At 45.0% G+C, this 27,709-nt stretch overlaps 1 protein-coding gene and 1 long non-coding RNA gene across 3 annotated transcripts in view; one reads left to right on the top strand and one right to left on the bottom strand.

The window, feature by feature from the left end:
• LOC140504563 (uncharacterized) overlaps nt 1–1,931 on the top strand; it is a 28,598-nt gene extending 26,667 nt beyond the window's left edge. For both annotated transcript variants that reach the window (XR_011967149.1, XR_011967148.1), the window contains exon 7: nt 1,489–1,931. This is a non-coding gene — a long non-coding RNA (uncharacterized lncRNA). The remainder of the gene's footprint in view (nt 1–1,488) is intronic.
• On the bottom strand, nt 263–27,709 carry SERINC2 (serine incorporator 2). The gene is made up of 10 exons (XM_072609677.1): nt 27,456–27,709; nt 14,924–15,085; nt 14,160–14,347; nt 11,167–11,246; nt 10,380–10,517; nt 7,932–8,101; nt 7,451–7,541; nt 7,145–7,283; nt 5,239–5,442; nt 263–3,849 (listed from the first exon to the last, which is right to left on the bottom strand). The coding sequence occupies exons 1-10, from the start codon at nt 27,492–27,494 to the stop codon at nt 3,711–3,713; spliced, it is 1,350 nt and encodes a 449-aa protein (XP_072465778.1). The 5' UTR covers nt 27,495–27,709; the 3' UTR covers nt 263–3,710.

Genomic DNA, 27,709 nt, shown 5'->3' with positions numbered 1-27,709 from the left:
CTCTCTGGTCTGACAATAAAAACTCTTTATGATCACACTCCAAACTATCTTTTCAGTTTTTCCGCTTACATGGAGCCCTCCTTCCTCCCTCACCAAACCTGTTTTCCAGAGCACACAGGTGTGTTCTCAACTTTGCTTATTTACCTTGCAGTCATCCTTCAATGAATGCCTGGCTCAAATTCCTAAGATTTAGAAATAAAAAGCATCTTAGAGATCTAATTCAGCACTCTAGTTTTATAGATGAGAGATTCATTGACTTGCATTTATTCATTCAACAAGCATTTATTAGGTGTTCACTAAATACCAGGCACTGTGCTAAACTCTGAGGTTAAAAAAACCCCCACAGTACCTGCCCTTAATGAGCTTACAATCTTATGGAAGAAACAATTTGGACAGATACATAAATACAAAAAAAAAAAATACTAAGGAAATTAAAAATTAATGTTGGAGGTGAAGGAACTAAAGTAACTGGCAAGATGAAGGTAGGTGTCCCCTCTGAAGGAGGTGGTATTTGAGCTGATCCTTGAAGAATGGGACCCTCCCAGATGGAGGTGAGGAGGCCATCTACCCCAGCTATGGAGGATCACCTTTACAAAGGCACAGAGATGGTAAATGTAACTTTATGTTTAAGGAGCAGCTAAGAGGTCAGTTTGGCTGGAGCAACCTGTAATAAGTCTGGAAGCCTGATTCTGAAGAGCTCTAAATGGCAGAAAAGTCTGTATTCCGACTTAGAAAGAACTGGGGCCACTGGAGCTTCTTGAGCAGAAGAGTACCATGGTCATGGATATCACTTTGACAGTTGAAAAGAGGATGGAAACTCTAGTGGTAACAAAATCAATTAGGAATATGGGAAAGAGCCCAGGGGAGAAGTGAGGAGGGATTAGACTAAGGTCATGACTCACATATAATGTATTATGGAGACATAATCGGCAAGAATTGGCAAATATTTGGATATGTGGGGTAAGGGAGAGGGAAGTCAAGGACAGTTCATTAGTTGGAATTAGAAGGATGGTGGAAACTTCTACAAAGATGGCAATTTGGACAAGGGCAGGATTTTAAGGGAAAAATAATAAGTACTTTGGGACAGGTGGTTTGCGATGTCTAAAAGATCTCCACTGGTAAATGTCTAATAGGAGTTGGTGACATTGGGCTGGATCTTAGAAGACAAGGACTGGATATGGAAGTCTGGGAATCTGTGGTTGCTTCGGCAGCACATATACTAGAAGTCTAGAAATAATCTAATCATAGAAACGATAGTTGAATACACAGGAACTGATGAGGTCACTGAGAGAGCACAGAAGGAAAGGGGTCTAGGACTGAACCCACCCCTGGAGGAAAACAAAGGAGACTGAGCCATGGTCAACAGTCAGTTGAGGAGGTGATTTATAGAATCATGACTTTAGAGCTCAGATGTTCCTATGAATGAATGAATGAAGAAAAATATATGTTTATTATGGCCATCCTTAACACAACTCTTTCATTTTGCAGGTGACGACTGTGGTTAAGAGTGCTGAAAGAACTCAACTGTGAACCAGGAGAAAGCAGTGCTCTGAAAATCCAGGCACAAGAGGGTGCCAGCAGGGTCAATCAGTAAGTCCAAGGTCCAAAGAGAGACTCATGTATGATCCCACAGGAAGTAGCAGAGCCAAAATGCAAACCTGTTTACAGACTCTACATGCAATGTGCTTTCCAATACACAGCTCTGCCTCCCTTCCACTCCTGCCACTCAAGGCATCCATCTGCCTGCCTCCCTCATAGGACATTCACACTCACAGCTTGGCAGCCTTGTCCTATGCACTCTCCCCAGGGGTCAGAACCCAATCCCAATTGAAATAACATTGTATTTACTTCTCTGTTAAATGTATTGTTTCTCTCCAGTGGAATGTAAACTTCTTAAGGGCACATACCTAATAAATGTTTAATTGAACACACACAGTACATGGTAAACTTTGTCTCAACTGGATTATAAAATCCTTAAGGGCTGACAGCATCTAATGGCCCCGATGTCTTGCATAGGACCCTAAGGTAGGTGTCCTCAGTCATCATGTTAAAATAACTCCTATTTATACAGTACTTCAGTTTACAGAGGGCCTTCATATACATTATATCACCCTTGATACAGTCCTGTGAAATATTATCCCCTTTTTACACATGAGTAAACTGAGACTCATGGAGAAGTGACTTTCCCAGGGCCATACAGCAAGTTAGTGATGATTTTTTTTAAGGCCACAGTAACAGTGGAATTAAAATGAGCTAGTTACATATCTGGGTACATCCATCCTCAGACCATCTTACAGAAGATGTAACTGAGGCCCCAAGTGGAGATGACCCATTGGTAGAGTTAGCAGGGAAGCCAAAAATCTTCTTACAGGTTGTTTCAAAAGGGTCCTACTTTCCCCATCACACCCAGGGTTCCCCATGAGTGGGGGTTCCTTTCTTCATCTCCCTGGTGGCACTTGACTATCTACATATGACATTTAGCTGTTTTCTCATTCAGGGCTCTCTCCTGTGAAGGATGGGGAGTGTCTAACCCAGTAATGGAGATGGGAAGCTGTGTTTGGTTGGATATCTCTGCTTCCCACCCTAAGAGCCCTAGAAAGAACAGCAGAGACGTTCATGCAGAGCGTGCCCTTTTCCAAGACTAGCCCCCTGAGCTAGATCTAGAAGGCTGCCCAGATGGTGGCATGGAAAGACTGATTCAGGACTAGGAATCCCTGGTTAGCAGGGCAGAATCTCAGTTCAAGTGCAGCTATTCGCAGAAAGGTGAGGACCTCTACTTCCCCTTTATCAGGGGCAGAGCTTGATAAGACTGTAGGGAGGACAGCTCCAGCTCCTTTAGGCTGGTTGGGAAGTGAGGCAGGCGGAGAGCTGGGGACGCAGCTAGACACGGCCCCATTGGGCACAAAAGGCACAAGCTCAGGAGTCCAAGGAGATGGATAGAGGCAGGGGATTCAGGAAGGCAAACCCACTGGATGTTTATTATTGTGTTGTTTTTAAAAAAGGGAGGATTTCTAAAAGACATAGAGCCCAGGAATGGAAAAGAGAGGGAGCAATGAGGGGTGGAGAACATTCTTGACCATAATGGTAGGAACCTTTCCTCCCAGCACAGTGGCCTCTACGAACCTCCCTGCTGGGCAATGAAGATTCAGGCTTGTCCCGTCCTGTCCCCGCTCTAAGGGAGGACACCCGTCCTGGAGTAAAGTTGAAAGTTACGTAATTGAGGGATGTAAGGGGGAGTTAGAGACTTGGCGAGGTAGGAGAAGGAGAAAGCAGGAGGTGACAGGAGGAACAGATGTATATGGCTCCAAGCAGTAGCATGGCCCCATCACCCGCACCCTGGTTCCTCCAAGTCCTATCCAAGTCACAAAGGCACAAAGAAGAAAAGAGACACTTTCCAAGCTCAGCCATAGGTAGGGATGCTCGCAGGCTCTCTCACAGGGGGTTACAGATGAAAGAGTACCAAGAAGTCATCTAGTCCAATGGTCTCTGGCCTTCAGAATGCTTTCCCTGCCTCTGTCCTTCCACACGGGCTTTAGGGAAGAGTGGAGAGAAGGGGAAGGATGAGTAGTTCCATCACAGAAGGTCCAGAGGAGGTGAGGGGCAGGGGAGGATTGTGGGAGCCAGACCCGAATAGGGACTGATGTCATCTGTCCCTTGGCAATAAGGCATCTTTGGTCAGGCAGTAGCGGTGCTGGGGATCTGGACTGGTCTCAGCTGAAGTCTCGGTTGGGCAGGAGAAGTGGAGCAACCAGGGTCCACAGGTAGAGGACCAGCCCCGCCCAGGTGGCACTAATTTTCACCCAGACTGCAGTCCAAGTGCTGACCATCTTCCTAGTGACATCGTCTGGTCTGAAAAAAGAGGCATCCTTCTGAGCACAAGTCTTAACTCCCTACTGCTTGACCCCAAAATACTGATCCCAAGGGTCCTGAATCTCCATCAGGCCGCAGCCTCATCTCTAAAATCCCTCTAAAGAAGGAACAGAGACTGTAGACTGCAACACCTGATACAATTCTAAGAGTGGAAGATGGGGGCCCTAAGAGGCAACCCAGAGGAGGGGAAAACTATAGAGAAATGGGCACCCAAAGGTGCAGAAAAGTTGTTAGGGGCTGAAAGTATCAAAACTGACAGGTGGGCATAGTAGGGGTGGCATGTCCCACCCCTACCCCAGGCTATGGACCCCCAAAAATCTCAGGGCATTTGAAACAGGGATGGGGAACCTGTGGCTTTGAGGTCACATGTGGTCCTCTAGGTCCTCAAGTGTGGTCCTTTGAATCCAAACTTCACAGAAGTTCTGTTCTGTGAAGTTTGGATTCAAAAGACCACACTTGAGAATTTGTTCTGTAAAGTTTGGATTCAGCCAAAGGGCCACTCTTGAGGATTTGTTCTGGGAAGTTTGGATTCTGTCAAAGAGCCACACTTGAGGACCTAGAAGTTCTCGAGGTTGCAGGCTCCCCAACCCCTACCTGAACCAGCTAGCATTTCTAGAGTGCTTTAAAGTTTGCAAAGAGCTTTACAAATATTATCTCATCTGATTCTCATAACAGCCCTGGAAGTGTACCCAGGCCCTTTCCCTACTAGCCTTCATTCTGCCCTCTCAGCCTAGGCTGGACACCACCAGGTCTAGGAGCCTGAGGCTGTGTACACATCTTCCATCCCAGGTACCCAGCTAAGTAGATGCCAAGCTGGACTTGGAATCAGGAAGATCTTAGTTCAAATTCTGCCCCAGACATTTACTAGCTGAGTGACACTTGGACAAGTCACTTAATCTCAATCTGCCTTGGCTTTCTCTTTTGTAAAATGGGGATAAAAATAGCACCTACCTCAGAGGGCTGTTGTGAGAATCAATTCCAATAACGTGCATGGAATGCTTTACAAACTTTAAGGCATTGTAGAGATGTGGGCTATTCTTTTTACTACTCTCCGGTATGGTGCCCCCTGAGCTGGGCAAGGAGGAAGGCTTTCCTTCTCTTCTCCATGCTCTACAGTGGGCCATGTCCAGTCATCTTGATCTATGTCTGGCCCCTGGACGCAGATGTGTCTGGAGGGGATAGTGAGACTGGTGACTTTCCACAGCCCTGCCTCACTTAAATCTGATCGACTTACCTGTCATGGCATCACTTCCCTGATGTCATGACCCTCTTCAAGAAGGAAGGACAAACAATAACTTTGCTCCCCAGCCCCTGGAGGGCATATGTAATCAGGCAAGCCAGACCATTGGCTTCCAGGGAGGCACTCACCTGTACCAGTTGGTGAGAGTCATCATGATGTAGAGAGAGGCAAGGAAGAGGCAGAAGTGGAAGAAGGAGTAGCTGTAGGAGACTCCATCCTGCTCATTATCATAGGCCCGGCCCTCAGATGCCTGCTCCTGACCATTCAGCATGGGCGGGGTCTCCTCTGTCTGCATCAGGCTGTTCACCTGCTTGTTGTCAGAAGAGCGGATGCTGCAGAGAAGGCAGAAGGGAATGGGTTAAGACAAAAGACCCTGAAGTTGGGCAGGTAAGCAGGAGGTTGTGGTTCCATCTCTGGGAAACCTTGACCAAGCACCAATTTCCTCTTGAATGTCCTCCCCTGTCTTTGAAGTACTAGCTGAGCATGGAGAAAGACAAGACTAAAGATAGCCAAGGACCCTAAAGCATTGACTATAGAAACAATGGATGCCAAACAATTCACAAAAGCAAAGGTGCACGATGTAAATATATATTTTAAAAAATATTCAATCACACTAATATCAAACAAATGCAAGTTTAAATCAACTTGAGGTGTCACACTGTACACATCAAGTTGGTTTTTAAAAATAATGGCAAAACTTGGGGTGTGAAGAAAAAGGTTCACTCATACATTATTGGTAGAACTGAAAGCTGGAATCACTTCTCTGCAAATTTTAATTCAATTTAACAAATATTGGTTAAGTAAATGGCTGCTACTTAGAAGACACCATTCAATCTCAGAAGTACAGGAATTGAGTTTTATAAAGCCAACAACACCCTCTGATACTATAACACATCCTTGGAAATAAATCCTCAGGATATAATTGAAAAGGGTGGGGAAAAGGATGTATTCCTATGAAATAGAATGGCTATTGCAAATTACAAAGAGAAGCACTAAAAAGAAAAGTGAAATGCCCCACAGCTGTAAAGAGTCAGGGATGTTTTGGAGGCAGCTAGAACAGGATCACAGAGAATCAATTATTAAATTCAGGATGAGCCTCTGCACTGGTATAACTACCATAGCTCTGTACATCCCTTTGCGTTCAAGCTCTACCTCTATCCAGTACTGCCTGAGTCACTGGGACAAGTCATTTAACCTCTGAGTGCTCAAAAAATTGCAGAGAAGGTGCCAAAAGAGGAAGCTTCTCCCTGAGAGCTCCTAAACCTATGATCTTATAGGTCCAGTCTATATTCCCATACTTCCTCTTCTTGGTTTCCCAATGGATGAAAATATACTATAATGAGAAAAGGGCTCTGGTCTTAGAATAAAAAAGACTCCTCTTCCTGAGTTCAAATCTGGTCACACACTAGCTGTGTGACCCTGGACAAATCACTTCACCCTATTTGCCTCAGTTTCCTCTCCTGTAAAATAAGCTGGAGAAGGAAATGGCAAACTACTCCAGTATCTTTGCCATGAAAACCCCAAGTGGGGTCACAAAGAATCAGACACAACTGAAATGATTCAACAGAAACATGAACATCATGATGTATTATTGTTAGACTATCCCAAAAGTCTTAATTCCAGGGCTTTCCCTCTTTTCATTATTTCCTATGTATCCTGTGTATAGTTTCCTGTAAATCTGGATCAGCATATAAATTATTTGTTACAAATAATATTAAATGTTTAAAAAGTGATAGGAATTTGGTCCACAGGAGAAGTTGGTAGGAGTTTAGAAATACTATTTGAAGACATGAAATGGAAGGAATGAGACATGAATGCTTTTCTTTGAGGTCTGAATGTGGGAGGGAGCTCAAAGAACAGCTGGAGAGATCAGAATTAGACAAGGAAAAAGACTTCCACCCAAAAAAGAGCTAGCAGCAAAGCTTGATGCTCAGAGAAGCTAACGGTGTGCCCAGGGATGCATCAAGTGAGTCTGGGGAGTCCTCCAAGGAGCAAGGGCCGTGTCAGTGTAGACTTGGGGAAGAAAAACCCCACCTGATGAAGATGGTACAGAGGATGAAGACGATTAGGCCAACGATGCTAGGTGCATCCCACCACTGGGTAACGTAGACATCAGAAGGATCCACGCTTGTTGTGTTGGCGATTACTGGAAGGTTAGGGTTGCATTTCTGGTCTGAGGACAGAAGGGCTGGTTACTCAGAGGCAGGCAGTGCAGAAGGGAAGCCAGGGTAAGGGGCAACATTGCAGGTGCCAAGCTTTTACAGAGGGGGTCCCACCTCTCCACAGCCTCCTGCCTTCTGGGGGAGGGGAAGAAGAGGGAGGAGGAACTCCTTTACTCACCAGGGATGTTGGTCAGAGCTAACCAGGTGACGAACATGGTGTAGGCACTGATGACAGAGGCCTGGAGCAGGCCTGAGTTTGGCTGGGCTTCCTGTTAATCAACAACCACATGACACCTCACTCACTCACCAGGAAGACTTTCCAAATCCCATTATATACATAATCTCAATTGTGCCTTGTAGCTACCTCTGCCAGACTCTATTCTAAGGCCCCTCCCAGCTCTGGTATTTTCCATAACGTCCCTCTCAGTTCTATATTCTGTGTTCTAAGGGCCTTCCCAGCTCTGACACTATGTGTTCTATAAGGGCCCTCCCAGCTCTAACATTCTCTGTTCTAAGGGCCCTCCCAACCCTGACATTGTCTGTTCTAAGGCCCTCCCAGCTCTGACATTCTCTATTCTAAGGGCCTTTCCAGCTCTCACATTCTGTGTTCTAAGGCCCCTCCTAGCCTTTTATCCCAGGAGGGGCCAAGCAGGGCTCACCTGAACCTTGGGTAGAACAGACACAATGGAGACACAGACACAGAAGACAAGGTTGAGGCTGATGAAGACCTTGCCTTCGTAACAGCCTCCAGAATGGGTATAGTAGGTGTACATGAGGGCTATGGCAGCGATGGCAATTCCATAGAAGAGGAAGGTGAAGAAGAAGAGGCCTGGAGAGGGATGAGGCAAAAGCAATTTTGGGCTGGGAGTCCCTGAGACCAGAGGCCCAGTCCTGGCTCGGCCCCTCCCCGAGGTACAGATTTTAGATCTGAAAGGAACCTGAACAATCACCTAAGCCCAGCCCGAGATGCCAGGCAGGACTTGCCCAGGGTCAGCAGTGGCTGAGCCATGGCTGGAACCCAGCTCCTGACTCCAAAGCCAGGGGCCTTTCCACGATAGCATGCAGCCTCCTCCAGGCCCTTTGCCTCCCTGGGCCTTAGTTTCATCATCTGTAACATCAGACTATGGAAGCTACTGAACACTTTCTAGTTCTGCTCTGTAGGATGCCAATAGGAGTTTCCTCTGTAAAAGGAATTCAGGATTAGTGACATTTTCCACTTTAAAATATTAGATACCAAATTAGGAATGTATGGAAAACGCTTATAGCTCTTGGCATGAAAGCAGACTTAATTTCCTCTCTTCTATTTTAAAATTTCCTAATTCTACTTTATTTGGGAAAGAGAGATAATCCGCAAACCCACACCTCATTCCCCTATTTGTTTCTATAGCTTCTATAATTCATTATTTTGACATTTAATAATAATACTTAACATTTTTAAGGTTTTCAAAGCACTTTACAAATGTTACCCTACTTGATCCTCACAATAATGTTGTGAGGTAAGCACTCATCATATTCATTTTACAGATGAGGAAACTGAGGTGGAGAGAGATTAAGGGATTTTTCTATAGTCACAGACCTAGGAAGTATGTGAGGGAGGATTCAAGCTCAGTTCTCCTTGACTCCAAATCCAGGACTCTATCTAGCAGGCCACCTCAAACTTAGTGGTTATTTTAAGAACCATTGATCCCAACGGGCAGCTAGGTGGGGCAGTGAATAGAGCACCAGCCCTGGAGCCAAAAAGACCTGAGTTCAAACACAGCCTCAGACACTTACTAGCTATGTGACCCTGGGCTTAACACTGATTGCCTCAGGAAAAAAAAATACAATTGGGTAATATTTAATAAAGTAAAGAAAAGTATGATAAAATATAGATGTTAATCATTTGATTGAGGCAGTATGGGACATGGCTGGCATGCCTGACTCAAAGTCTATCACAGCAGAGTTCAAATTATATCTCTGATGGTTAAAAGCTATGTGACTACTGTGAACCAATTCAACCATTCTGGAGAGCAATTTGGAACTATGCCCAAACAACAAATAAACTGTGCACACCCTTTGACCCAGCAATACCACTTCTAAGTCTATATCCCAAAGAGGTCATAAAAATGGAGAAAGGACCCACATGAACAAAAATATTTGTAGCAGCTCTTTGGTGGTGACAAAGAATTGGAAATTGAGGGGATGCCCATCAGCTGGGGAATGGCAGAAGAAGTTGTGGTACATGAATGGAATGGAATACTATTGTTCCATAAAAAATGATGAGCAAGCAGACTTCAGAAAAACCTAGGAAGACTTACATGAACTGACGCTGAGTGAAGTGAGCAGAACCAGGAGAACATTGCAACATTGTAACAGCAACATTGTAGCAATGATCAACTATAATAGACTGAGCTCTTCTCAGCAACGCAATGATCCAAGACAATTCTGAAAGACTCACGATGAACAATGCTATCCACACCCAGAGTCTGAATGCAGAGCGAAGCAGACTATTTAGCTTTTTTTTTTGGTAGTCTTTCCCTTTTGTTCTGTTTCTTCTTTCACAATATGATCAATGTGGAAATATGTTTAACATGATTGCACATGTATAACTTATATCAGATTGCTTGCCATTTTAGGGAGGGAGAAAAATATGGAACTCAAAATCTTATAAAAAATGAATGTTGAAAACTATCTTTATATGTAATTGGAAAAAACCAAATACTATTTACTAAAAAAAATAAAAGTCATGTAATCTTGGGCAAGACATTTAACTCTGACTGCCTCTCCCCTCCCCTAAACCAAAACAAAGAAAAAGAACCACTGATCCCTGGGCTTCTTCTGACTCTAACATCTTGTGATTCCCTGAAGAGCAGAAGTATTAGGAGACACAAATATTCCTATTCTTCTGAAAGAACTGGTAGCCCCTGATGAATCAAGAGAACTGGATTCCAGTTGTGTCAGCGCTTCCTAGGTAAAAGATGCTGTGTGTGTGTGTGTGTGTGTGTGTGTGTGTGTGTGTGTGTGTGTGTGTACGCACAAATGCATGGAGGACCTTTTGCATCTGTGTGTCCCAGTGGAATACTGAGATGCAGAGTGAGGTAGGAGAGAGGGAAGGGATGACCACCAACCTGCATACCAGCACCGCGAATCTCGCTCTTCAGCCTTCCACAGCCAGCTCTGGTTCCAAGAGTGTGCAAAGTCGATCAGCAGGATGAGTTGGATGAGGATGAAGAGAAAGGAGCCGACCACCCCAAAGTAGAACCAGACTGGGGAATGGGGGTGGAGAAGGGGGAAAGAGGAGTGAGGGCCGTGTTCCTGATTCAGACTCTCCCCCTACAGTCCACCAGAAATTCTGACCCAGAAACACTGGCCCAGTCCCACTACCAGGAGACAGTAAGTTCTCATTAGTGCCTCAAGAAGGTTGGAGAGCTTTAGGTCAGAGGAGGCCAACCCTCTTTTAAGCACTCTCTCTCTCATACACATACATACACATACATACACACACATACACACACACACACACACACACACACACACACACACACACAAGTCTCAGAAAGGCGCAGCATGCTATGTGTAGATGTGAGTATGCCCTCCACCCCAGGTGAGTTGGCTGGCTCATTACTTCAGGGTTAGTGCCACAAACAGGAAATACTTAGGTCTCTTGAATATCACCATTAACCTGGGCAGTAGTAGCAGGTGAAAGGCCTGGGATAAGCCAAATGGATATGGGTATTTAGAGCTCAGATCAGGCTCAGTGAGCAAAGATCAGAAGGGCTATCCCCAAACTGGCATCCCTCCTTGGTACCCACCATCAGGGAAGTGGGGAGGAGAGAGAATACAGAAGACAAATTAACCTGGCCTGAAGGTGACTGACAGGCAGCACACCTGGACTTGCCACCCTCTGCCACCTACCATTGGTGAAGGAGCCATCCGGAATATAGAAGGCACCCACAGTGATGCCCAGAAGAACCAGGAACTTAAAAAACCAAAACCTGAGGAAGGGAGAGAAGATGTCATTAATGGGGCTCATCCACAGTAACAAAACTAGTACCCAGCCTTTCATGACATCTTTGTGCATAAAATGGAAAGATGGGAGTTGGAGGATTCTATTAGGTGGATTCAGAGCTAGCTGGATGTCTAGACAAGAGGAATGATGATTCATGGACAAAGATCAACCTGGGGGAGGTCTCTAGTGTAGGACCCCAAGGATCTGTCCTTGGCCCTGTTCTCTTTGACATTTTTAGAATGGATGAAATGAAAAATGGCATATTTATCACAGCTAAAGATAAGAAAGAGGGATGGCTAAGATGGGGGAACAATAAAGATCCCAGACTATGGATAGGTTAAAACAATGGGCTGAATATACCAAGATGAAACCTAATAGGAAAAAAGCAAATTCCTACCTACACTTGGACTCAAAAAAATCAGCTGCAGAAGTATAGGGTGGGGAGGCGGCGGCAGCAAGATAAGTGAAAAAATCCTAGGGGAGGCTGATCACAGGGCTTGTTGGTGCCTCAGCCACCTTCTCTGGAAAACAGGGTTTAGAAAAAGTGGCCTCACTCAGCTGCAGGAGGGCCTGGCTAACTGGCTTCATTGTGAAATGTAGCCTGATCTCATCCCTGGGGAAGGCACTCCTTTCTTGACTGAGATTCGATTGATTGAATAAGATCTTTGAAAAACCCCTAATACAGTGCCCGGAATACAGTAAGTACTTAATCAGTGCTTCTTTCCCTCTTCTCCCTTCTCCTCCCTTCCCTTCCTCTAGGAGCATCCTAGGCAAGCCCCTCTGTTGGTCATCACCCTGAGTTGGAGAGTCACTCTGTCTTGGGCTGTTTTTCCATTGCAGAGAATTCTGGACTTGGAGGGTAGAACCTGCTTTTCATATCAATTTGAACCAGTTTTTTATTCAAAAACTTAAAACGTTCAATACCATGGAGTGAGGAAAGATGGAGAGAGGAAGGGATGGAGGAAGAAAAGAAGGGAGCAAGAAAAGAAAAAAGAAGAAACAATAGAGTGGGGGAGGAATGGAGGGAAGGAGGGAGAAATAAATGGAGGGAAAGAAGGGATGAACAGAGGGAGAGAGGAAAGGAGGGTGGAAGGAAGACTTGGAGGTCTTAGTGGACTTGGATGGTGAAGTCCATGAGTGTCAACAGGGCAACATGTTGGCCAAAAAAGTTAGTGCAATCCTAGGCTAAATTCTGTGAGGTAAAGTGTCTGTAACGTGGGAGGCATAGCCTGAGGATCCGCTCATCTGAGGAGGCTCCATCTGGAGGACACATTCACTTCTAGGAGCCACATATTGGGGAGGACATTAACAATCTAGGATGTATTCAGAAGAGGGCAGCTAGGATGGGGAAATGAATTGGAAGCCGTGCTGTGTGAGGATTGGTTGAAGGAACTGGGGATGTTTAACCTGGACCTGAGGTGATGTTGGGAGGTCATCATAGCTGAAGAGCTTTCCAGCATAAGAGGGATGGGACTTTGATTTGGGGAGGTGCATGGAAGTGGTGAGGTGGATTTTGGTTCCAGAAGGAAAAACTTGCTAACAATGAGAATTTTCTCAAAATGGCATGGCCTGCCTCAGGAGGTGGTAGTGAGCTCCCCAGTACAGGATACTTGCCATTATCCTATGTATCTATCTATTTTTTCTTCTCTTTATTAGATTGTGAGCTCCCCAAGTGAGTAGCTACCTCCCTAACACAAAGCCTTGTGTATAGTGGGCCTCAGATAATATATATTATTTTTCTCATCTTAGTACACTTTATTTTTTAAAAATAACTCTTTTTTTAACATTCATTTTTTATAAAATTTTGAGTTCCAAATTTTCTCCCTCCCTCCTTTCCTCCCCCTTCCCTAGGATGGTAAGCAATTTGATATAGGTTATATATGTGCAATCAGATAGTATTCTTTAAATGAATTAATGATCAGAATGGAGAGAGGAAATGATGAGGCCTTGATTGGATGATAAGGATGGATATTTTGTCTGTATAATCAATCCTGAGCTCTGGGCTTGGAGGAAAAACTCTTTACTCACACTGTTATCCCCTTAGTTCAGGGCTTCCACATGGGATCATAGATCTTGAATTATAAAAGGGACCTTAGAAGACCTCTTTTCCAACTCCCCCATTTTACAGAGAAAGAAACTGAGGCCCAAGGAAACTCATGCAATAACCATCAGAGGTGAGTCTTTTGACTTTGGAGTCAGTGTTCTTTCCTTTAAGTACATGCCTCCCATTGTACCACACTACTATTACAATCCTTTGATTTCCTCTTCCTGCTCCAATCTCCCTCCTCACCAATCCAGCCTCCACACATCACTGCCCTTGACACTCTACAATCCAACAACACTAGTCTTCTAGAGTTTTCTTTTTTCTTATTTATGAAGGCAATTGGGGTTAAGTGACTTGCTCAGGGTCACCCAGCCAGTAAGTGTCTGAGGCTAGATTTGAACTCAGGTCCTCCCAACTCCAGGGTGCCACCTAGCTGCCATTTTTAGTTATTTCTTGCATAGGCCATTCTATCTTGGTCTTGGTGCCTTGAGATTGGCTCCCCCCATACCTGGAATGCTCTCCCTCCTCACCTCAGCCTCTTAGAAGCCCTAGCTTCCTTTGAAGGTTAGCTCAAGGGTCACCTTCTCCATCAGGCTTGTCCAAAAGCCCTCCCCCTGCTGCTAATGTCTCCCCCTAAAATAACCATGTGTTAATTTTGTTCCTGTTTAGACAGGTACATGATATAAACTCCTTGTTTCATTACTTGTCTCCATAACTCTGGTGCATTGCACATAGTAGGGTTTATTGACTATTATTACTGATTGGTGTGGGCAGTGGGGAGGGCATTGCACATAGTAGGATTTATTGACTATTATTATTGATTGGTGTGGGCAGTGGGGAGGGCTGCTCTCTCACCCATTCTGAATGGCAGCTCGGGGGTCCTTGCTGGTCTTCACGCAGATCATCAGCAGGGTGAAGAGAAAGAAGAAAGCAGCCAGGGCGAAGCACATGCGATAGACAGCACGATGGCCCAGCAGGGATCCACAGTCAATATGGCCCTGGATACCCAAGGTGGATGTGCCCCCCTCACACACCCAGGGTAGCTGTGGGGATAAGGCAGTGATGACTCCCCTCTCCCCCAGCCCATCCCCATTTCCTTGGCATACCCTGAGGAGGGGGGGAGACCACCTGCTACCCATCCTCATTGTCTCAGAACAGGTGCAATAGGCCCCTTCCATCCAGAAATTCTTGGGATAGGCCTGATCCTTCTCTCCTCATCCAAGCCCCTTGTGGCCCCAGAACAGCTGTGATTCCCCACTTTCACTGAGCGGATTATCTTGTGAGCAGAGTTCACAGCTGCACTCTTCCTGAAATATTCCTTTAGGCCCCTCCCTTCTCCATTCTTACATTCCCTGTAAGCCCAGGGTGGGCTTTCAAGCCCACTCTGTTCCAGCAGAGCCCAAAACTCTCAGATTTTGCCTTCTCTTGATCCCAAGTCTCTCCAGCTTCCTCTCCCCTCCCCCATCCCTTGTGGGAGACCACAAAAAGGGGAAAAAGAACCCCTATTATTGCTCCAAAAGGGGGACTTCAATGGGAAGTTCCCCAGCACCCCACCTAAACTGCTCAGGATCCCCCAAGTTTTCCCCTCCTCCTCCAAGCTGGCCACTCCCTGCAATGACCTTGTATAGTTGGCTCTCCACTCCAGGGGCGAGCATAATGACGGCCACCAGGACTCCTAGGAACAGTAAGAAGGTGAAGGCAAGGCGACTGATGGTGGAATTGCGGCTGGAGGGGCAGCAGCCACACAAGATGCAGGGGGCTGAGCCACAGAGACAGGATGCCTGGAAGGACAGTGACACCCAGATACTAATTATTGATTTCTTTATATTTTGCTCATAGCTTCTGTTTCTTTACATCAGCTATTTCCTAATATCCCACCTCCCAACTGAACCCTCCTTGGGAACAAGGAAAAACAGGAGAAACAAACCAATACTCTAACTTCTCCAGCTACAAATACCACATTTCATCCATATACCCCTTCCAACCTTCCTACTGAGGGAACATGTTTCATCTGCTGCTCTGTGGCTTGTGAACATTGGTTTTCAGCTCAGGGAAGCCCCCCCAAAATACAAGTGACACCCCTGCCCCAGAAAGCATCTCCTCAAGGAAGATTGGAATCCCCCCCCACCCCTTTTTTTCACTCTTATAGAAGAGAAATGAATGGGGGCAGGGCTTTCCTTAAGGGAAAGCAAAGGCAAAATAAAGTTATGGATTTCTGCTTTCTGTCACCCATTATTATCAACCAATGACTCAAGCAATGGTTTGGGTCCTTACCCTCAACAGAGCTAAATCTCTTTCACTGTGAGCTCCTGGACAGATGGAGTTGAGTTGGTTTTCTTTGGTTTTGTTTGCCTTTCTTTGTATCCCCAGTACTTAGCACAATGCCTAATACTTGCTGAGTGGCATTGTCCTTGGCTCTTCTTGGCAGCCTTAGCACTTCCTGGACTTTAGGTCTCCTGACACCATTCTGATAGGATCTTCACAATCTTATGCATTCATCTATATTTACTTGCTCATACCTCCATCTTATACTCATGCCTTTTTCACACCAGAAAAACTGAAATTTAAGAATGCCTCAAACAATCAAGCTTTGACAACTGACAAAGTGCATTTTTAATCCATAAGACAAATAAAATAGAGGTAATAAGATGAAAGTTTTTATTTAAATGTAAAATTTAATTTTTTGTGTTAATTAACAAGTCAAGTCCTTCTAGCATTAACATCTTATTTGGTCCAAGAGTTTCTTGTGCATCCACATCAACCTCAATAGAGCTCCCTATTTTCTTCTTCATTTGTCTTTGGGACAACAAAATTTTGTGCTTCAAACTCTTTCTCTCTCTTGAGTTGACCACACTTCTAGAATTGTTGGCTACTGAAAAGAGCACTAGACTTGGAATCAAGAAAACCTTGATTCTGATTTCACCTTAGATACTTTCAGTGTGCACGAAGTGGTCAAGCCACTTAGCCCCTCTGAGCCTCAGTTTCCCTCTGCTATGAAATGGGGAACATAATACCACCTCATAGGGTTGTTGTGAGGCTCAAAGTGATTTCCTGCCTAGTACTCTATCCACTGTACCACTAGCTGTCTCTAGAGAGAAAAGAAAGACAGGACCAAGGACAGAGTTGTGGGTAGAAGCAACTCTGTTGGGAGGAGGTGGGAGGGCAGGAGAAGGAGGACAGTCAATGGGAGCCAAGGGACAGCAAGAAGAGAGGTTGGGAGATCAGTTAGAAAGTAACGTGGGGCATGTGTATAGCATAAAATCTAGAGGACCAACTGAAAATAAGGGAAACTAACTCAATGCAGTTTTATCAGGTAAGGGTGAGACATACTGAATTAGTCTGCTGTCAATAGAAACCCCTACACAAGAGTCTTGCTTTTCCCAAGGAATTTGCTTAGCGTTACAATTGGGTTCTTTTGACTTACTCCCTTTTCATTAACATTATAGCTCTCTAGCTCTGGTTACTTTATTCTGTGTCATTTCATAAAAGTCTTCTGAGGGTTTGTGAATTCTTTTATATTCTTTGTTTCACACTGTTCAATTGTATAATAATAGTATGTTCATAAATCATAATTTTTTTAAACCAATTTCTCAACTGGACAGCCATTTTGTTCACTTTCTTTTGCTACAGAAAGATGCTGCTATGAATATTTTGATATATATGAGATATTTCTTTTAGTCATGGACTTCTTTGGGATGTATGTGGTACTAGTTTTCCATTGTCAAAGGGGATGATAGTTCAGTGACTTTCCTTGAGCAATTCAAATTTTCTAGAAAGGTTGGACCAGATCACAGCTCTCTCAATAACGTGTTTGGATGCTTGTTTTCCCATAATTTCTCTAGCATTTATTTTTTTATTTTTTACGGTTTGATACAACCTAGTCAGTTTTCCTTTCCCCTTTGGTAAATAAGACAGTGTTATCAGTCTAATATTATCCCCTCTAGGTATACTTTGTCACTAATAATTCTTCCTATCTTTTTTCCCTTTATTTAAAAAAATGTATCATAAACACTGCATTAAACTCAACACAACTAGTAAAAAAAAAAAAAAGAAAAAGAAAAAAAAAGAAAGTAACGTTCCGGGAGCCAAGGGAAGAGAAATGATTAAGGAAAAGTTGGTGTAGGAAATGACTGATACAGAGAAGTGTAAGCAGATATAATGATGACAATATTGTAAATGGAAAGATTGAAAAAAGGAAACCAAATTCTGAACAACTGAAAAACCAAGGACAGTCCCAGAGATAACGAAATATCTCTTTCTTGTCACAGCAAAGAGGTGAGGGACTACCAAAGCAGAACAGTGCACACATTGTCAGAGGCAGTCACAGTATTGGGTGTTTTTCTTAGTTAAAGAGAGATCATTGGGGGAGGATTATCATTAACAATAATAATAGTGAGCATTTAAATAGCACTTCAAGGTTTGCAAAGTACTCACGGAAGATGCTATGGTTATACTCATTTTAGAGAAGAGAAAAATGAGATTGGGAGAAGTTTGAAGTGATTTGCCCAGGCTCACATAGCAAGTAAGTCTCTGAGACAGGATGTGAACTCTGTTCTTCCTGACGCCAAGTCTGGCATTCAATGCCCTGTGCTACCTAGCTGCCTCTAGGATCAGAAGAAGGCAGTTTCTGAAATAATTGTTAATCTAATATAGAAGACTTCAATAAATCAGGAAAGAGATGGATCTCTGAGTTTCCTCCCAACTGGGATTCTATGGATAAAGTCACCTAGGGAGGTGAAGAGGGATCCAGTTTCCCGATTCCTGAATCCAGTGCTCCTTCCACCCCAGCCAGTAGTCAGAGGCACTAAACCAGTCCCTCAGCAAAGCCGGGATAAGGCTTCCCCAAAAGGGAAGGGCCTGGTTTAGACACAGAGTCTGGGAAGAAGCCTCAGTCCCAGTTAGCTTTGACCCAGAAATGCCTTCTCATTGAGGTTGGCTGGTAATGCCTGCTCTGACCAGGCACAAGTGGGAGAAAGGCCAATGACCTTTTCTCCCTCTGAGAAGCACCCTCTTTTCTTTTCCCCTGTTTCCATGTGCCTACTTCTCAGAGTTCTACAGATTTTATTAAACTTTAACATATTTATCTTTCAGACTAGACCTGTGATGTCATCAGTGCAGGGCAAAGGTCACAACACAGATACTCAGAGTGGCCTGAACCAGATCACAATGTAATTATGAAATAATTAACAAAATAAATGAAAATGCAATAGAACACGGACAATGTGAATTTGTGATTTTCTAGGTCAATACGCAGCTAGCAGGTCTTATGGTTTGATCTGAGCTCTGGTATCAAGGTGTAGGAAACTCCCCATGAAGAAAATTCCTCTCCCAAGGCAAACTGAGAACTGCTTGACAAAATGGCCTCAAGACAGTTGCCTAGGGTACTGGGCAGTAAGGGATTTGCCCAGGGTGGCTCAGTGACTGGGAATCAGAGGCAAGATCTGACCCAGATTTTTCTGACTCCAAGACCAGCTGTTCTCTCCAGTCCCTCTTACAAGTTCTATTACAAACATATTAATGAGTTAATTAATGAATTAATTAATGAGTTGATGAAATAGTTGATGAGTTAAAGAATTAACTTGTTAACTATTCACCCTGGAACAGTCATCTCCTAAAACATCAGAGCTGGAAGAGATGTTGGAGATCATTGTTTCTTTCACTTACTAACTCATTCATTCCTTCATTTTTCCATTCATTCGTTCCATTCACACCTATATTTCTGAAGGACTTTGGAATTGATTGTATGGCATAAGAGACACTGGCACAGGACTGCCCAGCATGGCATGCCCACATCAAAGAAGGCACTGTGGTCTATGAGCAAAGCAGAATCGGAGTAGCTTAAAAAAAACATGAGATACACAAATTTAGAACCATCTCCACTCCAGATGTTCACATGAACTATTTGTGCCTGACCTGTGGTAGAGCCTTCTGAGCTCTTACTGGTCTAATTAGCCACAGTTGGACATACTGTACCTTGACCCCACCATAGTGAAGCCATTTTGTTCCTCTCTGATAATGAAGGACAACCAACAGTGTGAAGAGACTGTATTTAATATAGGAAGATAAAGATAACAAGTTTTCTACTTTCTGGAAGCATTCTAGTCCAAATACATTCATTTTACAAATAGGGAAACTGAGCCCATGGTCACAAAGCAAATTAGGAGGCAAGCTGGGACAAGAAAAAGCAAAATTTGCCCCATTGCCTCTAAGATGATATACAAGTAAGAACCCCAGCCTGGCATTCAAGGCCTTCCACAATCCAGATCCAATCTACCTTTCCAGCCTTATCTCATGGTACCACTTTTTACATTCCCTAAATTCCATCCAAGGAAGACTATGAGTCATTCTTACAACCTGGCATTCCATCTCCTACTTCTACACATTTAGACAAGCTGACCTCCATTCCCAGGATGAACTCCCTTCTCTCTGCCACCAGAATCCTGACCTTTCTTCAAGGCTTGGCTTAACTGTCACCTTCTCTGGAAAGCCTTTCCTAATCTCTCCTGTCATTAATGTTCTTCCTTTCTTCAAATGACCTTCTATTCACTTCTCTGACCAAGCAGGGGGCAGGAGCAAGAGTCCAAGGAGATAGCTAGGCCTTGACAAGGGGAGGGTCAACTCTTTGTCAGCCTGGGGCCTAGGAGGATCCAAGGAACCACATAGAAGGATTTTGAATGAAGAGTGAGACAGAAAGAGGGAACTTATACGCAATATTCCAAATAAAATAGGTAAGATTCTTTGCCAGGAAAGGAAACAAAGGGTAGGATATAGGGGGCTTGAGAAAAGAAGGCTTAGAACCACTGCTGTGGAGAGTTCCACTGAAAATCTAAGAGAAAGAAGGAAGGAGTTCATCTAACAATGAAGTCCAGCTGAGATCGTTGCTACTGAGTCACTTCAGTCATATCTGACCCTTTGCCGCCCCCATTTGGGGTTTTCTTGGCAGAGATCCTGGAGTGGTTTGTCATTTCCTTCTCCAGCTCATTTGACATATGAGGAAATGGAGGCAAACCAGGTGAAGTGACATGGCCGGGGTCACACAGCTAATAAGTTTCTGAAGCTAGGTTTGAACTCAGGTCTTCCTGACTCCAGACCCAGCTACCTAGCTGCTTTGCCATCTGAGTTTAGACACATAAATATGCCATGGACCCAGTTGGTATATTGGAAGACTCCTTCCAATGCCATCCTGCAGCTCAGCAGTAGGAGTAAAGAAGGTAGACAGTAGGAAGTACTCCAGGACAGGGACCTGGCAAGTCATGAATGATGAGAGGACCAGGGGGTAAGCAAACAGTAGAGAACAGCTTATAGCTGAAGTAGTTAATTTATAGAGTCAAAACTGAGGCAGACTTATGGAAGTGATTATTGAAAACTGAAAACAAATTAAATTTAAAAAAACTGAGGGAGGAAAAAGGGAAGGGAGAAGGAGGGACCAGAAACGAGAGCGAGGCCAAAGAGTATTGGTAGAGGCAACACAGCCCATCAGACTGGGTCTACTACATACTTATGCTATCTGATCTCAACTACTCCTGGGCCTTTTAGATAGTGAGATTGAGTTCAATTAACTGGGTATGTCATCACATGGAAGAAGTGTGAGACATGTTCAGTTTGGATCCTGAGGGCTGAACTAGAAGATGCAGAGCCTTGATGACAGGGAAAACTTCCTGTCCCAATGGAGAAATCCCAGAGTGACACAGGCTGCCACAGGAAGTTGGGGCTCCCCTTTAACAAGAGGTCCTCAAGAAAATTCTAGAGGATCATTTGGGTATATTTGGGTAGAAAGGATGGGTTCTCTTTTTTTGAAAATTTAATTTAATTTAGTTTTATTTTCAGTTTCACATTCTCTCCTTTTCTTCCACTCCTCCCCCACCCCATTGCAAAGTCAAGAAATATGTTACCCATTATACATATGAAGTCATGCGAAGCATATTTCCACAGAGAGGATGAATTCTCATCAAAGTACAGGTTGGCCTTTTACTTCTGTGATGCTTTTCAAGCCTGAGGTTTTGTAATACAGATTGTAACCTCAAGAAGAATGTAAGCTCCTTGGGGGCAGGGACCACATCATTTTGAATTTTGCATCTCCAGTACCTAGAATGGTGCCTTATCTATCTATACTATGCACTTAACGTCCATTGTATAGAGCTGAATCATAGTTAAAATGTCAGACTTTCAATTCAACTGAGTTGAGACCCAAACTGCAGCCCAAGTGGCCTTGGTCTCCTAGGTTTCAGCAACTCTAGGTCACCAAAAATCCTTTTCAAGTTCAGTTACATCACTAATGAGACTGCCTCATTACATTAACTTTGGGTTAAGTTGCTTAACCTCTCTGGAGCTCAATTTTCTCCTTTGTAAAATGAGGGTGTTAGACCAGATGACCTTTAAAGTTCCTGCCAGTTCTAAATATAGGATATTATGGAGCTCTGGGACAGCCAACTGGGACCTAGGGCTGTACAGTGGAAAGAGCCCTAGAATGAGATCTGGTTTCAAATCTCATCTCTAATGCTGACTGCCTAGGTGACTGAGGGTAAGTCATTTCACCTCTTAGGCCTCAATTTCCTTTCCTGTAAGGCCTCTAAAGTCTGGCCCAGTTCTAAAGTTGTGATCTTTTCATGCATTCGCTGCTTGCCTCAGTTTCCTCATCTTTAAAACAATGGAATGGATGACCTCTAAGATTTCCTTCTAGCTATGATCCTACAATCTACCCTGTAAAATCAAAGTCCCATTAGCTCAGGGGCCTTTTCCTTGACTGCACAGTCATTGTGGAATCACACAGAGCTTGTGGTCCACTAAAACCCCGGGGTCCTTTCCATAAAAGGTTCAGCTACACCTCCAATCTTGTATTTGTGCAGGGGATTTTTTTTTAAGCCAAACATAGGACTTTATATTTGTCACTATTAAATTTCATATTATTAGATTCAGCCCATCCTTCATTTTGGGTTTGTCATTCAGTCTTTCCTGAGAAATAAGAATATTTCTTATTCTTGAAGTGACAGGGAGGCTGTATGAGTTCATCTGTTTGTGTGACTTTGTCTTGTCCTTCCCTTGGTGGAGGAAATAAAGTGAATCAGTCATAGGACTATGGGGAGAACACTGAGGGCACCACACCATGAGAAATCTTCAGGAGTTCTAATGGTTCAGAATGTATGGACCCATGAGTTTGAGCTAGCACTCTTAGCCCTCCAATTGGGCTAGGGGTATTCTGGGGTGTTAGAAGCAAGGCTGTGTTGAACAGCCAGCTCCAACTAGTGAGCAAACTGTTCAGTATTCACTGTGAACAGTTATATCTCCAAAATTGGTAAATGCTACAAATTGGGGGTTGATTTATTGCTCTTTGTCTAGATTTAAGGAAATGATGAAAAAAATGTAACAATAAAAATTAACTTTCTCTGAAAGACACAGCCGTGGTTCAAAGACTTCATTCTCTCCATGAAGATCGTGCCCTAGAGGGACCCATGAGCTGCTCGGCTCAGGCTGGAAAACTCTAGTGAAAGTTGAAATTTGAAGGTGTAGATCCCAACTATGCTTTTCACTGACTGCCTGTTCTCCTGCCCTAGCCCTCTCCCAGCCCTGGCAGGGAATGCTCTAAGGCTCAGCTCAGCTCAAATGCCACCATCTTCCACGGCTTTCTGGTGTTGTGCTGACCTCATTGCTGTATGCCTGTGAAACATGGACAGTCCACCAGAGCCATGCCAGGAAACAGAAATGCTTCCATTTGAACTGTCTTAGATTCTGAGGATCACCTTGAAGGATAAAGCACCAGACACTGAAGTCCTTGCTCAAGCTGAACTGCCAAGCATTCAGACTATGCTTCAGAGAGCGCAACTCCGATGGACTAGCTATGTTGTTCAAAGGCAAAATATACACTTGCCAAAACGTTCAAAGGCAAAATATACACTTGCCAAAACGACTATTTTGTGGCGAACTCTCATGGGGTAGTTGAGCACATGTGGCCAGAAAAAGCGACACAATGACACTCTCGAGGTCTCTCTCAAGAACTTTGGATTTTACTATGCAACATGGGAGACACTGGCACAGGACCGCTCAGTATGGCGTGCCCACATCAGACAGGGTGCTGTGCTCTTTGAGCAAAGCAGAATTGAGACAGCACAAAGTAAATGTAGGATGCGCAGATTTGGGATATCCACCCCAAATATTCATACGGACTATCTGTGCCCAATCTGTGGTAGAGCATGCTGAGCTCCTATTGGTCTGATCAGTCACAGCGGGACACACTGAAATTTCACTTTATCATGGTGATGTCATTTTGTTCTTCTTCGAGAATGAGGGACAACAACCGACTCATTCCAAGATGTAAGGGTCCTCTTAAAGGAACAAAGGACAAACAGCAGCCTATAAGTGAAGTCTCCCACATGTATACAGGCAGCTGGCTAAGTGTTGCAGTGGATAGGATCAGACTCCTCTTCCTGAGTTCAAATCCAGCTTCAGAAACTTACCAGTTGTGTGACCCTGGGCAAGTCACTTAAACTTGTTTGCCTCAATTTCCTCATTTGTAAAATGAGCTGGAAAAGGAAATGGCAAACCACTCTTTGTCAAGAAAACCCCAAAAGGAGTCACAAAGAATCAGTCAGTCAGGAACCAAGACTCCTTACACCTCGAGAAAGTAAACTCCTACAGGGCAGAGGTTTTCACTTTTGTCTTTGTATTCCCAGAATTTAAAAGCTATTCCTGGGGCCTAGTAAACAGCAGCAGTATTTACATAGTGCCTTAAGGCTATTAAAGCACTTTACAGACATAATCTAAATAAAACCTTGAGAGGCAGGATATTATTATACCCATTTTATAGATAAGGAAACTGAGGCAGACAAGTTAAATGAGTTACCCAGGATCTAAAGCAGAATTTGAATTCAGGTCTTCCTAATTCTACATCCAGGACTCTACCCAGTGAGCCACCTAGCTGCTTAAACATTTAATAAATACTTGGTGATTGACTAGGTATTTTTTCTTCATCCACACCTTATTACCTTTCCCTAGTATATTCCTTCTGCATTTGTATATTATTTCTTCCTTTGTAAATAAATTCTGGCAAACTCAACCTAGCAATCTGGAGGATGGACCAGGTGGGACAAAAAAGAAATAGATTCCAGAATAGGGCATCCCTAGTTTGGATATAGGTGGCAGAAGAAGGACAAGGTAATTATTAAAAGGGTCTCAGATCTCTGAGCTTTGGGAACAAAACAGGCTCCACCCTTCTAGGAGGCAGGAGGCAGGCTAGAGATTTGAGATCAGTGAGAAGGAAAGGTTTGGAAAGTGAAAGCCCTGAATCCCAAGGAAAGGTTCCTGGGATGATTCCAAGGAGGTGCTGACCTCTCCAAGAAACTGATCAGATCAGCCAGTGATGCCTAAGGCTCTCCCATGATTGATCTAACAGCAGGATCCCAAAGAGTATATTTGCTAAAAGACAGTGAGTTTAGAAAAGTTGAGATGGCTGTTAGCCTTCCCAGCTTTGTGTCAGACACATGCACAAAAACACATTTATTCAATACTTCATAAATACTGGGCCTTGTGCCAGGTTCTGGGGGATACAAATTCAAAAATGTCTGTTCCTATCCTCAAAGAGCTTACTGTCTCTATAAACATGAATTTATACAAAATAAGTCCAAGAAAATTTAGGGGGGGAGGAGGAAAGGGACAAGGGGAAGAGGAGGAAGAGAAGGAAAGAGAGGAGCAGGAGGAAGGGGAGGAGGGGGAGAAAACACAGAGGAGGGGGAAGAGAAGGAGGAGGAACAGGAAGGTTTTCACTTTAGCAGAGGTGAGGAGGAAGTGCATTCCAGGCATGGCAGGGCAGTGTACAAAGACATCATGGGAGTTAGGAGTTGGAAAGTTGTATGTGAAGATTGGCAAAAGTAACCGATTCTACCATCAGAGATTTGTGTGTTTGGAATGAAGATGCTGGATGGGAGGTGAAAGGAAGGCACGAAAAGGGGAGATGAAAAAGAGGATAAAAATCCTGCCTCACAATTTTACAAGACTCATTCCTACAGTCAACATTTCCACTCTCCTGTTGCTGCCTGGCACTGGCTGTCTTCTCTGGGCCAACCCTCCATGATTCACCAGATTTCTCCACACTCATGCTAAAACGCACACACACACACACATTATCCCCTTCCCCCCATTACTACCACCACCACCACCTAGAGTGTATTATTTCCTAGTAGGCTCTCCCACCCAAGGAAACAAAGGTCTCAACACACCCTGGCCAGTCAAGGACCAGCCCATTCTCAACCTTCCCACAACCCCTAGAAAATGGCCATGTAGCTGGGGAGCCTGACTCCTCCCCCCACACTATGATAGAGGAGATGAGTCTGAGCAGGGAAAGAAAGAGGAAAAAATCCCCCCCTCCCTTCCATTCAACAGGACAAACACCCTGAGCCCTCTTCTTTGTGGAGAGGAAAGGGTGGGTTGGACTAGGAAAGAATAAACCCCAGAAAGACTTAATGAGGCCCGGCTGGGAAGGGGAAGAAACTCAGGAACAGCCTTGCCCTCTGGGCCTGGGGCTAACAAGAGGGGGATTTATTTCACTCAGCTAAAAGCCGGAGTGCAGGGGCTGTTTTTTTCCCAGACACATTTTCCAAGACACTTGGCTTAGAGCCAAAGCCTACCCTGGCTGGAACTGAATGAATGGTCCCCCTCTGCTTTCCACAAATTGAGGGCCCCACTTCTAGGAGAGATGGGACTTTCTTTTAAAAGTTGAGCCCCCAAAGTTGTCCCTGCATTCCCCTACCCCCACCTACAGACAGCTTACAGTAGCATTTTACAAGCCCAATCCCGGTCCCAAGCACCTAGTCTGAGGGACTGCAGGTCCAAGTGGCACTCTGTGTCAGAGCCACCAGTCAGGTCGTTTGACTTCTCTGCCCCCAAAAGCTCAGAGGCCAGGTTTCCCCCTAGGCTCAGACCAGTCTCTGAGGGTAAGAGGAATAGTCCAAGGGGAAAGAGTGGCCCATTGATGACTGAGAATAGGACTTAATTAGGTTTGGTAGCTAGTTCAGGGATAAGCCCCAATCTGCACCCCTTCCCACACCAAAGTCCCACTCCCATATCCCCCTAAGGGCGTAATTAAGATCAAAGAGTCAGAGCTGGGAGGGACTCTTAGACCCCGCAGTCCAATCCCCCTATTATACAGAGGAGGAAACTGAGACGAGGAAGAGGTTAACAGGCTTAGACTAAATCAAAACAGCCAGTCTGAATTTGAACTCATCTCCTGGTCCTCGAAATGGAGAGCTCTTTTTCCTGCTTCTCAGGATCCTTAAAGTACCTCCAGGTCTGACATCACATAGAGAACTTAAAAGTCTCGTTCCAGTCTCAACCCTCCCCTAGAATCAGACCCAACGCATTCCCAGACCCTACCCATTGTATTCTCCCCTGCCCCCGCCCCGTAAAATAAAGGGGGAGGCATGGCCTAAAGACTCAACATTCCCTTCCAGTTCAGACTTTCTATGAATAACAAGTTAATCTTTCATCCCACTCAACGACCCTCCTCCCAGACCACCCCCAATATTATTCCTGGACCCCCTCCTCCCAGACCACCCTGAATCTCACTCTCGGACTCCCCCCACCTCTTCCTGCCAGACCACTCTAGGACTCTCCTCCCTCCGAACCACCACCAATCCCACTACCAGTCCAGCCCCAACAGCCAAATCCCACCTTTAGCGGTATACGGAGTTGCCAGAGAGGAAAACACCCTCTCTGTTCTGTAACCCGAGAACCAGCCACCCCTCCCCCAATCCCTGTCCTGACTTTCACCCTCCAACCCAAATACCAGGGTCTAGGGGGGCCAGGCGTGGAGAGAAACACTCCCTCCTTACATCCCCAAGCTATTCCGGGCCTCACCCCACCCCAGGGCGGAGAGCGCACGGTCTCCATTCACCCCGTAATACGAGAACCTGCAGCCAGCTGTTCAGGGCACCAGCTCACCCAGGGTAAACAAGGAGTCTAGCCCGAGCGAGGAAGCCGGAGCCCGGCCAGCAGGAGTCGGGGGACTCCAGGAAGGGATCCCGCATGAAGGGTAGGGGCATCGGGCAAGGAGCTGTTGTCGCGCAACAACTAGGTGTTGGGCACAGAGTAAAGGCACCGGGTAGAGAAGAAAGGAGCCCCGGACTGGGGATGAGGCTGGGGGAGAACAGAAGAGTCACTTACACAGCTGAGCAGGGAACAGACTCCCAAACACGCGCCCATGGTGGCGGCTTCAAACTCAGTTTTCCTGGGGGACTCTGGCTCGTGCGCTCTTTCTGCGCCCACGGGGCGCGCAGCGCCACCGTGCCCAGGGCCGCTCCACGAAGAACACCGGCCTCCTCCGCCGCCCTACCTGCGGAGTCCTCTACCCTCCTCCTCCGCAAGTTCCGCGGTCCGCCCCCCCACGCCTCCTCCCACGCTCGGCCCTTTCCGGCGAA

Source organism: Notamacropus eugenii, chromosome 5 (assembly GCF_028372415.1).
Source record: "Notamacropus eugenii isolate mMacEug1 chromosome 5, mMacEug1.pri_v2, whole genome shotgun sequence".
NCBI classification, from domain to species: domain Eukaryota; kingdom Metazoa; phylum Chordata; class Mammalia; order Diprotodontia; family Macropodidae; genus Notamacropus; species Notamacropus eugenii.
The sequence above is the reverse complement of the archived record's forward strand: the minus strand, read 5'-3'. Positions and strand labels throughout refer to the sequence as shown.